General features: G+C 58.7%; 1 protein-coding gene across 3 annotated transcripts in view; it reads right to left on the reverse strand.

Annotated features, from left to right (window-relative positions):
- Positions 1 to 23265, reverse strand: part of GRM4 (glutamate metabotropic receptor 4) — a 106412-nt gene that overhangs the window by 31289 nt on the left and 51858 nt on the right. For all 3 annotated transcript variants that reach the window (XM_087438471.1, XM_087438472.1, XM_004424255.3), the window contains exons 3-5: positions 5466 to 5601; positions 2406 to 2560; positions 168 to 308 (exon numbers count right to left, since the gene is read on the reverse strand). In XM_087438471.1, coding sequence (XP_087294597.1) covers positions 168 to 308; positions 2406 to 2560; positions 5466 to 5601 — 432 coding nt within the window. The remainder of the gene's footprint in view (positions 1 to 167; positions 309 to 2405; positions 2561 to 5465; positions 5602 to 23265) is intronic.

Below are 23265 nucleotides of genomic sequence, written 5' to 3' on the forward strand. Positions count from 1 at the left end.
GCCGGCCGCCTGGACCCCCCAGAGACTCCTGCCCCTGCAATGCCGGCTGGTAGACCCCCTTCCTCAGCGCTCTCAGCCCTCCCCCCAAGCCCCGCCCCCTCGGAGCCCTCCTGGCCCCGCCCCCAAGGCCGCGTCCAGGCTCCGCTGGCCCGCGCGCACGTGCTCACTGGTGCACTTCCTGACGTGGCTGCCCTTCTTGAGCGCGTGGCGGCTCAGCTTGCAGTGGAAGTTGTCCTCCCAGAACTCGGCAAACCAGATGTTGCGCCGGTTGTTGTCCAGCGTGCGACTGGAGAAGTAGCGGTCAAAGCCTGGCGGGGAACCAGGACATCAGGGCCTCACGCCCCGGCCTTCCCCAGCCGCCCCCAGCCCTTCCTGCTGCCCCCAGGCTTCGAGATGCTTCCCAGGCGGAGAGAGGAGCACATCCTCTGATCCAGGGCTCAGCCAGAAAAAGAAAACATGGAGCATTTCATTTCATTCAGAATGAAAAGGGCTGTCGTAAGTCCCAGGGGGGAGCATGTGTAATCTTACAGCTGCGGCCCTTATGGAGAAGTACACGAGGAGGACGCTGCCCTCGCCTTTTAACCACCCAAATGCTAACATCGGGCCTCTTCGAGAATGAGCCACCTGGGGGTCCTGAGATTAGAGCAGAGAGGCTGAGGGGGATGCCCAAACCTAGAAGCACCCTGAGCTCTCTGGTTCTGAAGAGGAGACTGGACCAGAGAGGGCAGGGGATGATCCAGGTCACACAGCAAGACCAGGACCTGGATCTTCTCCCTTCAAGTCCATAACTTCCCCATCACTGACAGACGCAGCCTCCTCCTCCCTGTGCTCCGCGGGACTCGCCAAGTCTGCTCTAAGCCCAGAAAACCCCGTCCCAGGGTGGGCAGGCTGGCAGGTGAACAACGCCTTCTCCCTCCTCCCAATGCCCCTTCTGCAAGGAAGACTGTCCCGTGTAATGTGCACAGTTGACTGAGCTGCTGGGGCTGGGCCAGAAGGCCTGCAAGTTCAATGGGGCCGACACCTAGTGGTGAGCTTCCCGCCCATGGCAGGGTCCAGCTGGAGACTAAATGACTGTCAGAGTGTAGGAGAAAGGCTGGCATTTGGGGGGCCTGGCCTAGAGCGAGGTCTCTCACCTTTGGCACTATCGACACTTTGGGCCTGATCAGTCTTCGCTGTAGGGGGCTGCCCTGTGCATTGCAGGATGCTGAGCAGCGTCCTTGGCCTCAACCCACTAGATGCCAGTAGCATCTCTCCACGTCGTGACAACCAAAAATGTCTCCAGACATTGCCAAATGTCCCTTGGGAGTCAAAATCACCCCCAGATGAGAACCACTGCTCTACAGGCTTCTCTAATGTCCCAGAGAGAAAAGGGACTTGTCAGGCAAGTCCTGGGTTCAAATCCCAGCTCTGCCTCTTAATAGCCACTGTATGTCACTTAATCTCTCTGAGCCTTAATGTATTTGTCTACTAAATGTGGTTGCCGGGAACACTAAATGAGCTGTCTGTAAGGGGCCTGGCATGTGTATGGTGCCAATAGCCCAGTCATTGTTACTTTGTGTTTATTATGGGTTGAAGCTGAGAGGGGTGGTGTGGAAACTTCTGTTGCCTGTGCTCCCTCTGCCTCAGGGTGAATACAGGACACTGCTGTGTGACCTTGAGCAAGTCCCTGCCCTGCTCAGGCCTCAGTCTCTTGGAAAGTTCGGTGGAGGCAGAAGTCTGCAGGCCTTCCCAGCTCCATCAGCGCTGGATTCTATTGAACGGAGCGAGACAGGGTTGAAGGCCCTGGGAGCCTGCCTCCCCCAAGGTGAGATCGGTGAGGGCCTGCCAAATCGAGCCATTTAATGGGAACTTCACGCCTCCCGCACAGCGAGGTTCCGGCCAGAGCAGTCTGTTCTGGCCCTAGAAGAAGGGAAGCGGGGCAGGGCAGGCCCAACCCCAACACCACTCAGGGCTTGCCAGACACAGGCAGGCTCTGCAGGGAGGCCCCTGCCCTCTGGCACTGCACCCGCTTCTTGTAGCTCCCAGCCCCCTTCTGGCAGAGGACTCGCTGCAGACAGAGCGAGGGCCTAGCTCCTCTGCCCCAGATGGGAGAGGGGATGGGAGGGGATGAAGGAGAGTCCTTGATAAATGAGCCTCATGTACAAGCCACATGCCTCCCACACCCAAAATATCTGAGAAGGGAGGAAGAAAGGGCCTGAATCTGGATTCAAAACCTGCTGGGTTGAGTGCGGCCATAAGGGCCTCCAGGCCACAACCTGAGCACAAAGAGGCTGTGGGCCCAGAAAGAGGAGACAGGCTGTAGGAAGACGAGGAGTGGGAGAGGAAGGGGGGTGTGCAGTAAGTAGGACCCGTCAGGGATGACGCTGATAGTGGTGGTGGGTGTCGTCCAGGCCTGCTGGACCTACCTCGGACGGACATCCTCTTGGGGAGGATAGTGACAGCGCCCTCGGCCACCTCCTCCAGGTGCAGCACAGGTGCGATCTTGGAGCCCCAGCTGTCCGAGCCCATCCAGAAGAAGTGGCCCGTCTGGTTGGCCTTCCGTGCCGCCTCCAGCACACGCCTGTGGGGACACACACCAGCCCAGCCCAGCCGTGTCTGCCCACACCACTGCCCCCACCCCGGCCACACCTGCTCAGGGGCCCTTGGCTGACCCCTCCCAGGCCCACACCTGCCCCCCTCACAGCCCGTGCCTGTACCTTAGGCTGTGTCTGGATCCCCCACTGCTGGCCCACATGAGCCCAGGGCCCACAGCTGCCCCAGCACCCACGCCTCTACCTCCAGGCCCATGGTCCCCCCACCCCTGGCCCACAGCTGCCCATATTGCCCACGGCTACCCCTCCCCCATACCTGTACCCCTAGTTCCTGCCTGTCCCCTGGGCTCACGCCTGCCTATAAGCCCAGTGTGCTCCCCTAGACCCACTCCTATCCCCTAGGGCCACATCTGTCCCTGCAAAGACCACACCTGTGTTCCTAGGTCCGCACCTGCCCCATGTCTGACTCAGGCCCCCAGAACTACACCTGGCCTGCCGATGTCTTCACAAGCTCATGCCACCCCGGCCCTAAGCCCACAGCCACATCCCATGGCCCCTTGGCACCTTTATATCCACTGTCACACACATACCCCCTTACCCCTCTGCCCTCGCTCCCCTGCCAGCAGTGCCCTCTCCACCCCACCTCCTTCTGGGCCAGAAGTCCAGGTTCTTCAAAGAGCTGTTCCCCACACCCTGCCCGTATGGATGAAAGGCTGTGTGGCAGCCAGGTGCTTACCCGGCTCCCCAGTCCTACTGTGACACTGGTTTTAATCAAATCAGGGACCCTGGAGCCTGGCACAGGGCCGAGCCCACAGGAGGCACTCAGTCAATACTTAAGGAATGCACAAACTAAGTTCTAGGGCGAGACTAGAGCGTAGAGGAGGCAAGCAACCTACTCACAATCACACAGCAAGTGAGAGGCCAGGATATTAGAAAATGGCCAGGCCCCTCCCATGGGCCAGGGCCAGCAGACCCCGGGCTTGGGGGTGGCTGCTGGGCCTGGGCAGGAGGCGGCCAGCTGGGGCAGGACAGCCCGGGGCTGCCAGGGAGAAACATGTTTCCAGGCCCCAGAGCCTGCACCTTCCCTCCTCCATCATCTCCTGACTCTCACATTCCAGGACCCCCAACCAGCTGCAGCCCCCCCCAGGGCACACTGATCGCAGGTGGGGCTGCTCTCAGAACCCACGCCGCAGCCCTATTAATACCCGGCTGCATCCGACCAGCCAGAGATGACCAGAGCTCCCCGTCCTCCATCCCGCAGAGTCACCTGGGTTATTTTTACCTCTGTTTGCTTCTGAAAATGCATGTGGATTTCCAGAAACGCCCCCCACCTCCCACCACACTTCCTGCAGCCGCTTGGGGAGTCAGGCTAAGGCCCTTCCCCCTCCCCCAGGGCCTCTTCTCTGGGACACTGGACCCAGCACCTTCGTCCTCCCCTCCCGGCTCAGGGTCCATCTGAGCTGAACAGGAGGCCTGGAGTGGGCGCATATCTGGGTGGGGTGGGGACCTGACTAATGCTGGGCTTCGGGCGGTGGGGGGTGTGCAGGGACTGGTGACTAAATTGAGCAAAGAGAACCCAGAAGGAGCCCCTCCAGCCCCAGGAGCTGGCTGACATGTGGCAACAGGAACATCCAGAGCCAGAATTTAGGGGACTGTAAGCTTCGAGGGGTCAGGAGTAGCCTCTGCGCTCAGCTCAGAGGGGTCAGATGGACTCTAAGGACTCCCCCTCCCTGGTCTTTCTCAGCCTGAGACACATCCATTAGAGCTGGTCCTTTTGGCTTTGGAGGCCTAAGGATCTTCCAGAACCTGCCCCTCTGTCCCTGCTGGGACCTGGCAATGTCTCCTGGGGGGAAATCTGTTTTGCTGCAACTCAGGAGTCCAGGATGGGGTCTTTACCAAGTGAGAAAAGGTGTTGGAAAGAATGGGACCCAGAGTGGACGCTGGTTAGTGATGGGGAGGGAGCCATGTAGGGGGAGCAGACAGGCAGCCTTGGCTGGCCCAGTGGGCAGGGGAGGCTTGAGGGCACCCCAGGCTCTGACAGCTCAGACCACATCTGCTGTCTCACCCTCCTCTGCAAATGCAGGGCTGTGTCTCCCTCAGACTGGGGCATCTCGAGGCCTGGCCCACCTTGCCCTGACATCCAGTCTCAGATGGTAGCAAGGGAAAAGGCAGAAAGAAGGCAAGTGGGTTACAAGGGGCACTTGGGGTCATCTTTTAAGTGCATCCAAGTTTCTGACTCAGCCCCCAGGGGCAGACGTGCAGAGGTGGGCTGGCCCAGGGTTTCTGCACTGCAGGGTCCTGGCACCCAGAGGCCACCTGCTCCCACTCTGCAGATGCAGAGACTGAGGCCCAGGGAGGGGACAATACTGCCCACAGTGAGTGTGTGCCCAAGCCAGGACTAAAACCACAGCCCAGGCCTCTTCCCACTACTCTGAGCTCTCCAAAGAAGGGCAGGAGGGGCTGCATTGAGCACCTACTGCATGCCAGACTCTGCTCTAATGCACATTCCTGCATTCAATTCTCAAACAACACTATTAGGCAGGCATTATTAGCTCCTTTTTTTCAAGCAGAAAAGAGAGGCCCAGAGAGGTTGAGAAACTTGCTTCAGGTCACACAGCTAGTAGGAAAAAGAGCAGGGTTAGAACCTAGGTGCTCTGGCCCCAAGCCCATGGTCTTAGCCCCTTTGTTAAAGCACCTGCTCACCATCCCTGATTGGTAGAATGGATGCAGGAAACGGAGGGGTAAGGAGAGGGGTGCCCATTAGCAGTAGCCTGTGCCCTAGGCTGAGGGGTCTCCCAGCCCACACACTCACTCATCCAGCTCACCTCTCTGGATCCCAGGATGGGGGTCAGCTTGTCTAGGAGGGTCTCCAGCAAGACCAGTGGCTCTCCCCACGCCTGGCTCCCAACCCCCGCCGCTGCCGCCTGCCCTCACCTGATGTCATCCTCATTAGCAAAGATGATGACAGCCCTGGCGTTCGAGGTCTCCAGGAGGCGCCGGATGATCTTGTCAAACTCCCCGGTCTTAGGCTCCCGCGGTATCTTCACCGACTGGGCGATGCACACGCCCCCTGCAGGAAGGGCACCAGTCAGCCTGGAGCCGGCAGAGGAGCCGGTTCTCTCCTCCTCACCTCCAACACACACTCACTCCAGGAGATCGAGGCTGGGGGCTGCCTGAGGTCCCCCAGCCTGAGTCCTAGCCCCTGGATCCTGATCTCTGAGCATGGGCTGTGCAGTCAGAACAGCCACAGTGCAAATTTTCATTCTACCACTCACTAGCTGGGTGACCCTGGACATGTCACTTAAGTCTTCTGTGCCTCAGTTTCCCCATATATAAAAGAGGCTGCTAGCAAAAGGCAACACGGCATCATGTTTAGGAGCTAGACTGCCTAGGTTCAAATCTTGGCTCTGCTCCTTACTGCTGTGTGACCTCAGGGCAGTTACTATACCTCTCTGTGCCTCAAATACATCATCTATAAAGTGAAGGTAATAATACTACCTACTTCATAGGGTTGTTATAAAGCTAAGCGAGTTAAAGCATATAAGTACAATAATATCTGGCACATAGTAAGGGCTTAGTAAGTGTTGGTTATTTCATTGTAACCACCTCATAAGGTTTTTGGGAGGAGTAAGTCTGAGATGAGAGCAAATTGTCCACCCTGGGCCATTAGTGCCCCCATACCCACACCCACCTCCCGGGGCTCTTGTCCCCAGGCCTTTGCTCATCAGCAGGCCCCTTCGTGAGAGGAGCACACGTGGCTGCTGACTCTACCACGCATCCCAGGCAGCGACACTGCAAAGCCACCTACAGGGATCATCCAGGTCTTCCCAGCTTCCTTTCCAGGCACCTACAGGCCCCTTGGGGTGTAGGCTCGCCAGCTCCCACCATATGCCCAGGCCCAGCAGGGTACCTTGACACACACCCCCCATCTTATTCGTGGTCAGATTTCTGGCAGGGAGCCCAAGAGAGCCCGGGAAGGCCATTCTAATGGGAGGGCTTCAGCTGGAGTGACCAGAGGAGCTGATTGGGGTCAGGGGGCTTTGGGGGCCCTCCTGTCTCTCCTTCTTCTCTGGCCCACCGTCTACCTGCCTGAGTCCTGGACGAGGGGACAGAGACCAGGCCTCCTGCCTCTTGAGCTCACTGCCCTGTAGAAGCCCGGCCCCAAGCCTGTGGGAGCATCCAGGATGCCGTCCATACACCGTGGGGCCAGGGTTCACACCCAGAAACCCTGGGAGCACGTCAGCCTTCACCCAGCCAGTTCCTGGCCTCAGAAGTGTCTCTCGGTGCTGGCGGGGGAAGGCGTCATTCACGTATTTAAATCCCACTGGTCTCCTGGTACAAAAGCATTGCAGGCCACTGTTGCTATCATCAACCGAATTTGACAGATGAGGAAACTGAGGCTCAGAGAAGAGAAGTGGCTTGCCCAAAGCCACGCAGTTCCCTGCCTCACTGGGGTACAGAGTGGGGAGCCTCCAGGGAGTAAGGCCCCCAGGGCCCCTGGTGGCAGAGCCAGGGCTCAGTTGATGGAAAAGCATGAGGGATTATTCTTAATGAAGCCAGCGCCTTTATCTAAGACTGTCACCTCCTCTGGGTCCCACTCAAGGGTCTCAGCCCAGCCCCACCCCAAACAGGATCCCAGCCAATGCCTTAAACCATCCGCCTTGGCTGGGCACCCCTATGCCTCCAAATGGCCTCTCGGCCCAGGCCAGGGCCACCAGAGGCTTCTGCACCTTAGATCATATACCTCTGGGTGGGAGTCTGGGGTGCAAGGGGCTCAGGGTGCAGGGAGATGCACCCCACCCACCAGTCCCCCTGAGAAAGTTGCCAACACCCAGCTCCACCCAAGGAGGGGCCTCTACCCGCAGGCGGAGTGGTGCCACCAGGGAAGGCTGCCCACAGGCAGTGACAGTGAGCTGAGTCTTAGAAGAAGGAGGTGTAAGCAGCCAGGTGGTGGGGCATTTTGGGGAGAATAAGATACGCTCACTAGAAGGGGGGCTGCTCTGTGCCAGGCATCTGCCAAGCTTGGGGCCAGGCAACACACACGCACTCTCACATTCCTGCCCCGGGAAGCAGATCCCCTGGTTCTCTGGAGCAGGCATGGCAGCCGTGCCCTCTGCCCCTACCCTGACCAGCACCCACTCCCTTACTTTCTGCCTCTTCCAGGCAGGCCAAGCTCCTCAAGTCTCTCCCAAGACACCCACAGAAGTCCCAAGCACTGGAAAAAAGCACGTTACCAGGAGTTCATAGGGAAAGGACAGAAGGAGGGAGGGTCCTTGGGCAAGACTGGGCCCCTCCAGGCCCGAGTTGCAGAGAGCCAAGGGGACCCAGCCTGCTGCCCACAGCGCACTAAGGCGGCCGGGCAGGCCCTCAGCTCCCAGCTAAACCCTCCATATGGTTCCTTTCCAGTTAGAAAGTGGGCCAATCGCCATGTTTCTGCCCCCATCTGGGGAGACAGATGGACAAGAGGAGGAGGCTGGACGCGGGGGGGGGGGGGGGGGGGTGAGGAGGAGCCGCATGGCTCCGGGAGGAGGGGGCCCAGGGGCAGAGGGGAGGGAGGCAGGCGATGGGAGGTAACTGTTCTCCAACAGGGTGAAACTCTGAGATTAAGTAAGATTTCTGGGCGATGCTCCCCTAAGAGGTTCCTTGAGATGGGCCCGCCTGACACCCCAGGCACATCTTGCATGCGTGGTTTCGCTGGTGGAAGAAGAATCAGGTGACCGCAGCTCCGTCAGCTAGAGGATGAGCGAGTCACAGGTACTTGAGATGAGGGCGTGGCCTGAGCAGGAGGTGATAAGCAATGATCTTTTTTTTGAGGAAGATCAACCCTGAGCTAACATCTGTTGCCAATCCTCCTCTTTTTGCTGAGGAAGATTGGCCCTGGGCTAACATCCATGCCCATCTTCCTCTACTTTATATGGGACGCCACCACAGCATGGCTTGACAAGCCGTGCGTCGGTCCACGCCCGGGATCTGAGCCTGCGAACCCTGGGACGCCGAAGCAGAGCACGCACACTCAACCACTACGCCACCGGGCCAGCCCCAGCATGTGATATTCTTACAACCACAAGGTGGGGGGGCTGGAGGGGAGTTGGGGGTTTATGCAGAGCTCAATAACACTAATGAACATTGATGGAGCGTCCAATGCATGTTGAATATTATTCTGCAAATTTTACATGGATTCACTCATCTGAGGTCAGTATTATCAGTATGGCTCCAATATAGAGATGAGGAAACTGAGGCACCAGGAGTTTAAGTGGCTTTCCCAAGGTCACGCAGATAGGGGCAGAGCGGGGGTTTGAAGGCAGGCCGTCTGGCTCCCGCGGCCACCCCTTCAGCCAGTCCAGTGTGTCATGACTGAGGCCACATGGGGAAAGGGTTGGGCTCTGGGAGCATCGGGGGCCCGTGAGCATGGGCATGTCTGGGCTCAGCGCCTGCCCTGGAGTAAGCGCCCACCCTGGTGTCACTGTCCCCAGGGTGAGAAACCAAGTGCCCACGGGGCCCCTTTGCATCCCTGCCCGATGGTCAGCATCGCTGCTGGGGGACCCCAGAGCACTCACCAGGGGCTCTCCTGGGGTGACACAAGCTCCCAAGAGTGAGTGGCACAGCGTCTGCCTCAACTGCCCTCCTGGCCCCCTGCCACGGCCAGAGAGGACTGGAATGGCCCGAGAGGACCCAGCGTTTACTGAGCACCCACTGCATGCCTGGCGCTCAATGAACCCTCACACACCTGGGGGCAGGTGCTAATAGCCCCATCTTACAGATGAGGAAACTGAGGCTCAGAGGTGCTAAGTGGCCTGACAGAGGTCACACAGCCAGTGAGTGGAACTATAAGCCGGGGCTGCACCCAGAGCCTCTCTCGGGCAGAGAAAGGGAAGGCCTGGGCACTGGGTCTCTGTTAACGCCCATCTTGTGCAGCCCCTCCCACCCCTAGAAAGACCCCTAGTCGCACACCAAGCCCACCAGCCCTCCCAGATCCAGGCCCTGCCGCTGCAGCTCTGTCACTGTGGGGATGGTGGCTAACACTCCCTGGGACGCCCTCTCCAAGCCTCTCCCCCAGGGAGGGGGCACTTCTCCGCACCTACTCCTTTCCCCCACAGTCTCTCTCATTGGATAAAATAAGAATCCATGAGTCCACACTGATAGTCACATAACCGAATTAAACCTGAGTAGCAAGGAGCCCACTCCCTAACTCTGGGCAGAGGATGGAACCCTCCACTGCCCCCAGGCTCCAGGCGCAGGCTCATAAGAAGGGAGGGGGCGTGGGGGAGTCTGGGGTTCCCCACGGCCCCTGACACCCTCCTGGGTCCCCTTTGGCAGGCCCCTCACTCCACACCCCTGGCGAGCCCCCAGCCCCCTGGTGAGCCCCCAGCTGTCTGGTGCCTGCTTCATGCCTCACTGCCCACCAGGCCAGTGCCTCCACTCGCGGGGCAAGAGGCAGGAAGCCACAGCCACTTGCTAAGAACATTTGAGCACACGGGCGGTAGGGACCTCAGAAACCTCCTGGCCCAAGCTGGACTGAGAGAAAGGAGACTGAGGCCAAAGAGGGCAGTGCTTTGCCCAGGGGCACGGAGCAGCTGGGGCAGAGCCCACCTCCAGATGAGGCCCCCGCCACTGCGCCAGGGCGTTTAGAATCCAGGCCAGCTCTCTGCTTCCCACCTGCTTGTCACATTGTAAGCTGAGCCAACCAAACTAAACCCCGCAGTGAGTGCCGGGGCATCCCCACACCTCCCTGGACCCCACCAACCCGCCCACCTCTCCCAGCTCTCCAACTCCCACTCTGGCCCTGCAGGAGTGCCCAGCCCACCCCTAGTGGCCCCGAGGCTGCCCATCTCCACACCTGTGCTGTCCCGCCTGTCTAAACTGACTGGTCCTTGGTCATCCCTCAAGGCCCTGCCTCTGCTACAAGAAAGCTGGGCCATCTGATGGAGGAGTGTCCATTAGAGCGCTCTGGAGACCACGCTGATGTCTAGTGAAGCTGAGCGTGCCAAGTGCCCACGGGCCAGCGCGGCCCCTTCCTCATCCCTGCCCAGAGAGGCCCGCACACGGGCACCAGGAGACGAGCGTGAAGCCGCGCACCGCAGCGCTGACTGAAACAGCAAAACAACGGAAGCAACCTAAATATTTTCCCACAGAGGAATGGATGAACTGTGGTGTGTTCGTACAATGTAGTTAAGAGTAATAAAACAGCTCTCATGGATCAGCATGACCGGATCCTGAAAACTTAAAGCTGACTGAGAAAGCAAACGCAGCATGATCCGTCCCATTTATGTAGAATTTAAAGACCACATACGATAAGGTTTATTATATGTGGACACACGTATATCTGAGCAAAAGTGGCATGAAGGCAGGAGACTTTGTCTGTTGCATTCATTGGATTCTCCCCAGTGCTTAGAACAGCGCCTGGCACACAGCAGGTGCTCAATAAATGCTCGTTGAATGGCTAAACAAGGACAAGAAGGGAACCGCCACGTTCAGAGTCGTGGTTACTCAAGGGAGGGAAGGAGAGGAACACGACTGAGGAGGGCTCCATGGACAGGCTTCCGGGCAATCCACATATTATTTCTGTAAAAACTAATCACAAGCAAATATGACAAAATGTGAATGCTTGGTGAATCTGGACCCAGAACCCAGGCCAGAGAGAACTTTCAGACATGAGTGACAGCGAAGGGATTCCAGTCCTCACACACCAGGGCACACCCAAGCCTCCCCCGCTCCCACCCCATGCATCTGTGAAATGGGGCCACGCGGCTACACCCGGCCCAGGGGCATCCACAGTGCACCAGAGGGGAGGCACGAGGGGAGCCCGTCCGCCGCTGCCCTTTTCCTCCCAGCCGTCTGGCTCCTGGAATCCTATCTCCCCCTGGCGCAGGGTTTCAGCCCACCCCTGGTGCGAGCTGGAACCCTGTGCCTCCCCCTGGGCTCCAGGCTCCTGCCCTGACTTGAATGTGATATAGAGACTCCACCAGTGAAACTTGATCTCCGTCTCCTGCTGTATTTGTGGTCTCTGCGCCCTTTCCATTTGTGGTCTGGTGACCTTTCCCGATGTCCAGCCGATGTGTGTGTGTCAGTGTCTGCCTCCAACTGCACCCACCCAGGCAGGGCTGGGTCTGCGTGTTCGTTTGTTCATTCATTTATTCATTCATTCATTCGAGAAGTGCCCTGCTCAGTTCCTGGCACAATAAGTCCTTAAGAAACGATAGCAAGTAGGACCCCTTCCTTGGGAGCTCAGAGTCTAGCTATGGAAGCAAGACCAGAAGGCAGAGCAGTTGGCCCGAGGAGAAGCGCGAGAGGACAGTGCTCCTGGCCAGCGGGAGCACACCAGGGGCAGAGGAAGGTCCCCGGGGGCCAGCCCCATTGCGCACTTCCCCAGACACCACACATTCAACAACAGCCCTGCCCCATCTACCACCGCTTTTCCTTCCCTGGTCAGCAAACGTTTACTGCCCACCTATGATGCGCCTGCACGGTTCAGATGCTGGGATGCGGCCATGAGGACAGAGCCCTGCTCCCACGCAGCTCACATCACCAGGCAGGAGTGATGGAGAACATCTGGGAGTCAGGGCAGCGGAGGAAACTAGCAGGGTGACGTGAAGGAGGGCGGCTTGGGACTGCAGCCCCTCTCTCCACCCGGTTTCGTCCCACAGGACAGGAGGCTCAGGCCGGGCCGCGCAGCTGAAGGCAGATTTGGACGCTGCTCTGACTTGTCTCTAGGAGCTGCTGCCTTGCCTAAGAGCCAGGAACTGGAAACACTTTGGACTTGTAAATCCCACCCTCCAGTGAGGGCTAACTGCCAAAATGACCTCGCTTCTCTGTCCCCACTGCCTGGGACTGTCTGCCCCTGGCTCCCTCCATCAGCACAGATAATCTGGGGAGCCTGCTGGAGGGCTGGCACACAGACACCTGCAGGCACTAAGGGACACCAGGGGGAGTCGGTCAGCCCGGTCTCCGGCTGGAGGTGTCTCCCTAACGCAGCCCGGTGGGCCTGGGTTTATACAGTGCGGGATCAGTGCACTGTGCTCAGCTTCCTCCTCCTCCCAGCTCCTCCCTGTCGTCCCCCCCCCACCCCGGGCGGCTCTCCCCACTCCACCTGTGTAAACAAGCCCTCCCCACCCCCTCCAGGAAGCTCCCAGATCCCCCGTCTCCACATCGCCCCCACTTGTGGGCTGTGCCCACCCTGGTGGCCCAGGCAGGCAGAAAGAAAAGGCCTCACACCTGAGCAGCATGCTTTTGGCCGCACCCACCCCCATGTAGGGCCGTCAGGCGACCTGGACTCCCTTGTTCCCGCCCTGAGCTCCCAGCCACATCCTCCAGGCTCGGGCATCCCTCTCACCTCCTTCCTTCATTCCCTCACTCACCAGGAGACCTGCCCTTGCTGGCCCCTGAGGCAGGGTTGGGCCCTGCTGGGAAGGGGCCAGCCCGCAGGTAATGGGGCGGGCAGAGAATGGCCCAGCCTCTCTGGGCCAGGTGTCCAGGATGGGGCGCTGCATCCACAGCCCCCCGGGGAACTCCAGCGCCAGCGCCCAGGGCCTGGGCTCGCACTCCACAACCCAGGCTGCTCAGTCTGCCCAAGCAGCACCCGGAACCCTGGGCTCCAGACCTGGGAGGAGAAAATCCTCCTCCAGAGCTTCCAGCAATTTCCCTGCCACCAAACCATGCAGGGGCACAGCGAGGCCTGTCCTCTCACAGTCCGAGCAAGCAGCTGCAGGTGCCAGGGGGGCTGCAGACATGGGCTCCTCTCTTTCTCTTGCCTTTTTTTTTGGCCTTTTAAATTTAAAAAGGGAGAAAACAATGAAAAGACAAATTCTGGGAAATCAAGTGGAAAAATCTACATTAGGGCAAAATGTGAAGGCAGCAAATTGCAACGTGGAGAGAAAAGGGGGAGTTACACAACCCAAGGGGGGTTGCAGGCTCCCCCAGGTTCCCGGGAAAGAGGGAGGTGGGGGAAGGCACAAGGGAGGTGGGGAGTTACCCTGGACCATATGGCCTGTCACATATATGCACACGCACAAACACACACACACACACGCACACACGCACGCATGCACACGGGCCTTCCCTCCTTTCCTCTCCTCCAAGAGCCAGGCCCTCTCCCCAAATCAGCTCAGGAAAGGGAGCTCCTCAGAGGGGTCAGTGACTATAAGGTACTACTCTTGTTTTCAACTGGGAACGAAGCCCCTGCCCAAATAAATGGAGAGGTCTTGGTGGATTCCAGGCCACAGCCAGAAGAGTGTTTCGAGGTCGAGACCCTGAGTGAATGCCCCCTAACCTGAGGCTGTTCCAGGGCGAGCAGGGCTGGGGGGGACAGTAAGGGGTGGGCCCTGATTCCAACCAGCTCTGGGTCCAGCTGGGCCTGGGGCTCCACAGGGGGCAATTCAGGCCTGGTTCACAGCCACCATCCCCTCTGGCTCCTGCTCCCAGCCCTGCTCCCCACCAGCCAGTCTCCTCCACGCCAGCCTCTTTCTAAAGCACAAATCCACCTGACAGACACATGGCTCCCTGCCTACAATCCTCAGTGGCTCCCCGTGTGTGTGTGTGTGTGTGTGTGTGTGTGTGTGTGTGTGTGTGTGTGAGAGAGATACTTGAGGCCTACATCTCCTCAGGTCTGTCACATCCAGCCTCACCCGGTCTCTACCAGGATCCACCATCCACCACATCTGCTGCCCCAACAGGCCTGTGCGGAGGCTGCGCCCTTAGCCAGGAGTGCCCCCACCTGGGGCTGGTGAGTGACGCTCTGCCGCCCTTCCCTCGCTGGGCCTCAGTTATCTCCTTGGTGTCTGTCTCTCTGTGCGTGGCCTCACGGGGCCCAGCACGCACGCTGCACCTGTTCGGGACAGGCAGGGATCCACACTTGCTGGATGAATGAGCCACTGAGTGCTGACCGACAGGGACGGAAGGGGCCGCGTGGCAGGAGCTGCTGGATGGGCGTGGGGGCAGAGGCTCTGCAGGAATCAAGGGTGGGCACCTGCTCACACCCTCCCACCTCCTCTGGGAGCCTCCCTGACCCCCGCAGCCCACTGGGACCTCCCCTCTGAGCCACCACCTGGTCACACTGGGTGCCAGATGGCCGTGTGCACAGGCACTGGGCACCCATTTGCTCCTGGCACCTATTCTGTGCCAGGCTCTGGGCCACGAAGATAATCCACGCACAGCGTCTGTGCCTGCAGGCCTGGCCCGAGCGCCACACTCACTCGTGGGCTGTGCGGCACGCATACCTGGCATCTGTCTGTCCTGCCTTCTGCTGGGATTTACTTCACCTAGATGCAAATTCCTTGCTATGAGCACTCAGGAAATAGGCATGCAAAAGAAGAACAAGGGATGAAAAGTGTCAGATAGCTGTGCAAATTGGCAGGGCCCCAAAGGCCCAGGGCCTGAAGACAGCTGGGCGTGGAGTCAACGTTCACTCTCCCCGCTGCCACCGGGGTGACTCCAGCCTGCGGGAGGCAGTGGCCCCCTGGTGAGAGGTGTGGCTGGAGCCAGGAAGATCCAGGTACTAAGGGACAATGTGGGGGAGACAGTCACCCTGGTTTCCCGCCTGGAGGCATCTCCCTGATGCACCCATCAAAGGTGTGTGCAAAGCATGAATATCACACCTGCGTTCAGCCTCCCCTCCCCTCCACCTGAGGCAGAGGAGAGGATGCTGGCTCCATCACTCCCCAGCTGTGTGTTTTTGGATAAGTTACTTAGTCCCTCTGAGCATCAGGCTTCCCATCTGTAAAATGGGAAGGACTAAAAGAAACTCCACCTGGTGCAGTTGGAGTGAAGGTCAAACGCCATGGTGTTTGTGAAGGCCTGGGTCTGCTTCCCGGAGCCAGCTGGGGAGTGGGCAAGGCCTCATGGGAGTGGGGGGTGCTGCTGAGGTAGGAGGGCAGGAGCTGGGAGGACAGGGGCCTCATCACCCAGCTCGGGTCAGCACTCTGGGCTGGTGAGGTATGCTCTGGGGACCAGGGACACCAGGCTAACCCGAGAACTGTTCCTGGCAATAGGGGGCAGGGCAGAACCCGGGGCCTTAGCCTGGAGGCCCAGGGACTGTCCAAGGCAGGACGCACATCCTTTCTTTCCCGAACACTCTCAGCGCCCACCCCCACACTTCCAGCCCTGCAAACACACACGCATCCATGGTGACACACACCCTCACACACAATCTCACGGTCACAAACCCTCACACAGAGACACAGCCCCACCCACCACCCACAGCCCCACCCCATCACAGGCATGAAACTGGCAACAACCTCATACAGACTCACAGCCACAAGGACACACACACAGCCACACGCAGGCACCGACACACAGTCACACCTCACACAAGCTCACATAGTAACCACACAGCCCCACACAACCACACTCACCACACCCAACCTCCCACAGTCACGTCCTACACATAGTCATTCAGCCACAAACCCATGCACACAAGTCATGGAAAGCCCCACTTGTCATGTGTGCACACAACTCTAACTTCAGACAACTACCCAGCCACACAGCCACACACATGACACACACACGATACACACACAGCCACACATCACCCCACACAGCCTCACACATGACATACACACAGCCACACACACCCCACACAGCCGCACACATAGCCACACACACCCCACACAGCCACACACACACACCACACAGCCTCGTACAACCACACCCTCTGCCCGACCACACCCACTCCAGCAGCCCCACAGTGAGCCATCACCACACCCCCTCACAGCCCCACGTCTCAGACTCACACCTGTGCACAAGGCACCCCCCCAGGCCCGTCCTCCTCTGAACTGAGAAAGGCCTCCTTGCGGAGTCGCCCCAGCAAATGCCCCAGTTTACCTGAAACCCCTTCACACTAAGGCCCCCCGAGGCCCCCTGCGGGCCAGCACCACCAGCACCTCACCGGTCATCCACACCTCCCAGGAGCCAGGCCAGCCTGGGCCTCACCTCAACACTGTTAACACCTCCCCTTTGTCCTGGTCCTGGTCCAGAGGCAGGCCTGGCTGGAAGTGCTGACTGGGGTGGTTAGTGCCTGGATGGAGAGGTCTGGCACCTTCTGTCATCCAATAACTACTTACAGAGCAGCCTCAGTGGCCCCAAGGAGGTGAAGTCCTGTCTTTCCCCTGAAACCCTCTCCCTCCGCCACCAGGCCCTCCACTCACGCCCAGCCCTGCCCCTGGGGGGAACTGGGCTGGATCCACAGGTGCAGGGGGTACAGGCCTCAGAAAGCTGGCCTCCGGTGACTCAGATGGCTGAGTCTGGGCACAGGCGGGGCCCTGTCCCATGTCAATCACCTACTTGCTTCAAAGCCAAGTCACTTGGCCTCTCTGACCCTCCATTTCTGCAGTGTAAATGGGGATGGCATTAGCCCTACCCTCGACACTGCAGGGTTGTGAGGACTAAAGGGATCCCTGTGGACAGGCCCAGCCCCTGGGGGCATATTTTCGGGAGGGGAGGATGCAGGGTTTGGGGGACCAGTCAGGCAGCTGTGGGGCTCAGTGCCTCTGAGCTGAGACTGCTGTCCTCTCCCCAGGAGGCTGCTGGGCAGTGGCAGCGGCAGCCGTGTTCAGAGCTGCATTATTCATGCCACTCAGCTCTGAGCAGAGGGAAATTTGCTGAGTGATCGACCTAATATCTTAACACAAACCCATTTAGGCAAAACACCTTTGAAGCGAAAAAGATGGAAAAAAAACATAGAAAAGGAAACCAAGGTGTTGGGAGGCAGGTGGTGGCCAGAGGGGACTGAAGGGAGCAGGCACAGAGAGATGGCTGGTTCCTGGCCGCCCCCACCCCGGGGAGACCCCTGCTCCAGCCCAGCCCCCCAGGACGCCCCAGCCCCTACTCTCAGTGGCCATGCCCAGCATTCTCCGACTGAGGGAATCCTACCCGTTTCTCAGATTTGGTTCAGAGAAGGGGAGTCTGCCCAAAGCGCACACAGCAAGTCAGGGGCCAGCGGACAGCCAGGCCCAGGACTGCTGAGAGCTATTCCGAGTCCTCTGCCGAGGCTTACAGAACAAGACCCCAGCCCTCTTCCCCATCTGCCCCCAGCTCCAGTGACACACCTGAGGGGGAGGTCACAGAGCAGCTTTCCGGCCCCTCCCTCAGCCCCACGCTCTACCAGCGCAGGACCACTTCCTCCAGCTCAACATGGACTTTCCCACCGTTGACCCTTCGCTGGTCCCTCTGCCAGAAACATTCTTCCTGCTTCTCCACCTGCCCAACCCACCCACCTTCTCCCCCTCTTCCCCCAGGTGCTCCCCCAGTCGGAACTCAGGACTGCCCACTTTGCTCTGTGGGCACCTGCCATCCTCTGCCTGTGCTGTGGTCAGTTTTATAACTCTCCTGCTTCAGGGCAGGAGGGCTGGAGCCAGGTTCCTGAGTTCAGATCCCAGCTCTGCCACTTCTTAGCTGTGTGACTTTGGACAAGCCACTTAACCTCTCTGGGCCTCGTCTACTCATAATAGAGTGTGAAGAATGAGTTAACACACATAAGGTGCTTAAAACAGTGCCTGGCACATAGACACTCAATGGGGGTTTGCTATTAGTACACTACTATTGTCAGTTTCCTCCATCAGCCCAGGAGCCCCTTCAAGGGGAAACTGTGTCTTGCTCATCTCTAACTCCCCAGTTTCCAGCAGAGTCCAGGCAGACAGTAGGTGTTCAATCAACATTGGTGAACTGAGCCTAATTTCCAGCAATGTTGTCTGCCTGGCCTCTTCCCCCCAGGTCCCCTGCAAAGAGGAGCCCGCACTGGGCATCTGGCGGAGACCCCCGTGTGGGGCAGAGGCACGGAGAAGATGACCTGTGGCCCCCCACAGCAGGAACAGAGCTCAGTTGAGCAGGGAGGGGTGGGCTTAGGGCCAACAACCAGGTTTGGCCGGAAAGAACAGGCGGCTGCAGGCCGGAATGAAATATTTAGGAGCCCACATCCCAAGGAAGTGGAAACTGACAAGCAAAATGAAATGTTGGGCTGTAATTACCCAGGCAGGCCAAGCGTGTCTCCCGCCAGCGGCGGGCTCAGCCCCCCAGCCTGCCACCAGCAGGCACTGGGTAATGAGGTCCTCCTGGACCCTCCCTGCACCAGCCCTCGCCCCTCTTTTTTGGGCCAGGGCCAGGGAGGGATGGCAAAGAGCTCGGCTCTTCCAAGCTGACCCTTCGGGTGGTAGAACAACAGGACATGCAGGGAACCAGCAGCCTGGGTCCAGCCTCGGCACAGGATGCATTTGGGGCCACCCCTTCACCCCACCAGGCCTCAGCTTCCTCAGCCAGAAAATGGGGCTGCTGCCCCACTCCTGGGAGGGAGGACCCAGACGGGGGACATGAGTGTGCCCCATAAATTGGCCTTGGTGGAGGACGGCAGCGAGGGTGCTGGCCTCCCACAGGGAGGACAGCAGCAGACGCCAGCCTGACGCAGCCTGCCATGAGAGGCTACCTGAGGCGCTGGGCTGCCTGGGACTCGGGTCGGTAGGTCAGGGTTGAGGCTCAGATGTGGGCCCTGAGCTGGAGACGTGCTCACCTCACCCCAAAAACACTGCCCCAGGCTCTCCCAATGCTGTCGAGGAAAGGCCTGGGGACCCGCAGCCTGGGGGCCTGCTTGGCCAGATCTGGGCATGGAGAGACAGGGCCCTGGGGGGAGGGAAAGGGGCCGCAGGCCTGGATCCCGGGAGTAGCCTCAGGTGGGCCTGAGGGGGGCACCCAGGGGCAGGGGACGGGGGAGGGTGCCCAGCAGACCTCTGTGCTTCCTGCCCTCCAGAGCTGGGGAGGGGAGGCTACCATCTGCTAGTTTCTCTCAGCAGGCATTTGGGGTGGGACAAGTGTGCACGGTGTGGAACTGCCCCCTGTGGCAGTACAACGGACATCCTGGGAATCTGGGCACTAAATGTCAGTAGGGACCCAAGTCATTGCGATATTTATACTAACATTTAAAGGCCCCCAGGTGGGACCGCCCAGAGCTGAGAGCTCCTTTCTGATCTAAACCAGAGCCCAGAGAGGGGCCATGATCTGCCCAAGGCAGTCCAAGATGCGCCACCCACCCGCATGCTGCCCCGGCCCCTCTCCAGCCTGGCTCTGTGCCGCTGGGCAGGTCCAGCTGACCCCTCAGGCCCTAACCCACGGTGTACCCCCACTCCTGTCGACACCATCTTACCAGGCCAGAGCCCCACGCCTGCACACAAACCTCAGCCTGCCCCCCCAACTCTCCACCAAAACTCCAGTCACCCTGTCACTCCCCTCCCTCACACCTTCAGTGGAAGGGAATTCACCTCCCTCGGGGCAAATTCCAAACTCTTCAGCCCAGTCCTGAGGCCCTGCAGCCTCATCTCCCACCGCTCCCCACTTCCAACAGCACCTGCAGTTTCCAACACACACCAGGGTGTTCCCAGCTCGGGGCCTTTGCTCAGACTGTTCCCTCCGCCTTTATGCCCAATTCCCCTTCCCAGACTCCTCTTCAAGTTAGCTCCTGTCCGTCAGTGAGGATTCAGCTCCGGGCCCCTCCTCCAGGAAGCCTTTGTGGGTGACCCCAGGCTCCCTCTCCCCCGAGTGCCTGTAACCATCCCAGTGTCCATCCCAGTGTCCATCACTGCCCTTAGCACAGTGAAAGGAAATTATTGGACTAGATGCGTCTGTGCCCAACTGCCTCTGAGCTCCAGGGAGATGGCCCCTGCTGGTCCCACTGCTGGGCACGGAGCATTCATTGATTCAGCAATGATTTCCCAAGCACCCCCAGTCCCAGGCGCTGTCCTAGACACTGTGAGTACAGCCATGAATAGGACAGACAAGAATCCTGCCCTCAGGGAGCTGACATCCACCTGTGAAGTAGACGATCCACGCTGAGGAATGAAAGAACGAATGAACGCATGAACGAACAGACTAATTAATTAATTAAGAGCTGGCCTATTGTCCAGAAGCTCTCCTGGCCCCATCTCCAGTGCCTGTCCCTCCGCATTCCTCTTCCTGTCTTCCCCCACTCACTCCCCTGCCCTATCCTTTGTCTCCTCCCTCCTTCCCTCTCTCTCTCTCTCTCTCTCTCTCTCTCACACACACTGCTCCCCCATTATTCCATGGCCCCTCGTGTTCATGCAGCACTCCTCAGTTGAATAGTTTTTCTTTTTTGTGTGTGTGAGGAAGACTGGCCCTGAGCTAACATCTGTTACCAATCCTCCTCTTTTTGCTTGAGGAAGACTGGCCCTGAGCTAACATCTATGGCAGTCTTCCTCTATTTTGTATGTGGGTCACCGCCACAGCGTGGCTGATGAGTGGAGTAGGTCCATGCCCGGGATCTGAACCCATGAACCCGGGGCCGCTGGAGCGGAGCACGCAAACCCAACCATTGCGCCACCGGGCCAGCCCCCTCAGTTGAATAATTTTTGCATAGGTTCTCTCATCAGCTCCTCCCAAGCAGGCCACATCTTAGATATTACGACCATTGTACAGATAAGGAAACTGAGCCCCACAAGTCAGAGCCTAGTCCCGGCTGCCTCCACCTCCCCTTTCCCCAGCCCCTCTTCTCTGCCTTCATCTCTCTCTCCCTCCTTCTGGGATGACTGGCAAGTTGCCTCCTCTCTCTGAGCCTGTTTCTTTATCTGTAAAATGGGGCAGGCAGGCCCTGGGAGATGGTACATGGGGCCTGTGCTTCCCCCTCCCCTCCACCCCTCTGCAGTTCCTACTGTGTCCCCCTCCAGTTTCATTCTCTTCCCTCCTTCCTCTCTCCTCTTGCTTGTCACTGTGTCCTCCTTCCCCCCCATCCCAAGGCCTCCCTCGGGACCAAGACGCCTGCAAGATGGTCATTAGCTTCCCTTCTGGCTCATTAAAAATGAGAATTTGCATAGAATATCCATATGATCATTCTGTCTACAGCAAAATGGGGCACAGATAGGATGCACCATGCAAGTTGGGAGAAAAGAAGACGGTCACGCTGGGAGCAGGGAAAACCCCCATCCAGGAAGAAGCCAAGGGCTCACCCTTGGGGTCTGAGGCCTCAGAGGCAGCCTTTCACCCTCTCCAGCTCTTTCTCAGCCTTTCTGATGGCTAATTCCCCTCTTTTTGTCATTCTTACAATAACAAGCAAGGTAGGGACTACAATTATCCCCATTTTACAGATGGAGAAACTGAGAGCCAAAGAGGAGCAGTATGGCTTGTCCAAAGACACACAGCAAGTCCGTGGCAATCCTGGGAGGGCCCAGCCTGCTCCTGGTGGCCCGCTGCTCTCTCAGGATTGCTGCCCCTCCTCACTCTCAGAAGGACTGCGGCATGAAGAACCGAATTCAGTCAGCAGCTCCCCACCCAGAGCACCCTCCTGCTCCCTGGGGAAGGCCCACCCGTTCTTCAGGGCTCTCCTCACATTCCCCCTCCTCCAGGAAGCGCCCCTCCCCCATTCCCGCCTGGCCTCCCCCCCCCCCCCCCCAGACAACAGTTTAGCCAGATGCAGAGATTTTTGGAGACAACTGCTTCCAAACCTCTCATCCCAGCTATATAATTGCATTCAGACCTGCCTCATCCCAAAAAGGATTCGCAGCGGTGCCCAGAAATAAACATACTTGGCCCAAAAAGAAATTGATAACAAAATCCAGGGGAAAGGACCTGCACTTTACAGATGAGGCTCCGTTCGGCAGCCACAGACTGCCCCGAGAACTAGCCAACTGGCCATTTGTTGGAGCCAACAGGGCTTCCCGAATGCCTGGCCTCAGGGCGGCTGCCGCTCTCCGTGGTGCTGAAGCCAGGAGCGCCTGGGCCGCGCGCCCCTGCCCTCCGCCCACAGGCAACCCGGGAGCAGGTCCTGTGAGCTGGGGATTCAAAACACATCCCAAATCTGTCCCTTCTCACCACCCCAGCCCCTGGTCCAAGCCATGGACAATGGCGGTAGCCTCCTCATTGGCCTTCCTGCCTCAGCCCCACAGTCTATTCCCCACACAACAGCCAGAGGGATCTAGCTCAAGTCAGTTCACGTTCCTCCTCTGCTCACAAGCCTCCAGTGGCTCCCATCTCACTCAGAGCAAAAGCCAAAGTCCTCACAAGACCCCACGCGCTCTGTCCCTCCTCTTCTGCTTCCCTCCCCCTCATTCATCTGCTCCTGCCTCTTGGCTATTCCCTAAATGCCAGGCAGCCTCCCACCGCAGGGCCTTTGCACTCTCTGGTTCCTCTGCCCGGGGCACTCTTCCCATAGATCTCCACATGGCTCACTCCCTCACTGCATTCGGGGCTGTGCCTGAACATCATCTCTGCAGAAAGGCCTTCCCTAACCCCTTTGTATGAAATAGTCTCCTCTACCTGCCCCACTCTGCCCACGTTCCCTGCTTTATTCTTCTTCACAGTGATGCCCATCAGCTCCGAGCAGAAATTATAGTACATAGCAACATATTTACTGGTTTACTGTAAGCTGCGTCTGGCTCTCTCCCCAAATGTGAACAGGCAGGGCCAGGGATCTTCATCTGTTTAGTCCACTGCTGTATCCCCAGTGTCCTGGTTCAGTGCCTGGCACACAGTAGGTGCTCAATAAATATTTATTTATCAAATGAATGAATTACTGTGCAGAGGTGAGAGATGAAAGAGCTGAAGAGCAGAAGAAAGAAATGCCCCCACTCCCCTCCTCACCAGCCACATCCCACGGAGCAGGCTCTGTGTGGCTTGGAGGCCTGGACTCTGTCCTTCTGAGTCCCTGAAAACCCCAGGAACTGGAGGAGAGCCAGCACTGAAGGAGTGACCACCAGGGGCTGCATCCCTCCCCTCTCCGGGGCCTGTTATGCCCACTTCTAGACAGGGC

Source organism: Ceratotherium simum, chromosome 13 (assembly GCF_057802395.1).
Source record: "Ceratotherium simum simum isolate JZ-2026a chromosome 13, ASM5780239v1, whole genome shotgun sequence".
In the NCBI taxonomy this organism is placed as follows: Eukaryota; Metazoa; Chordata; class Mammalia; order Perissodactyla; family Rhinocerotidae; genus Ceratotherium; species Ceratotherium simum.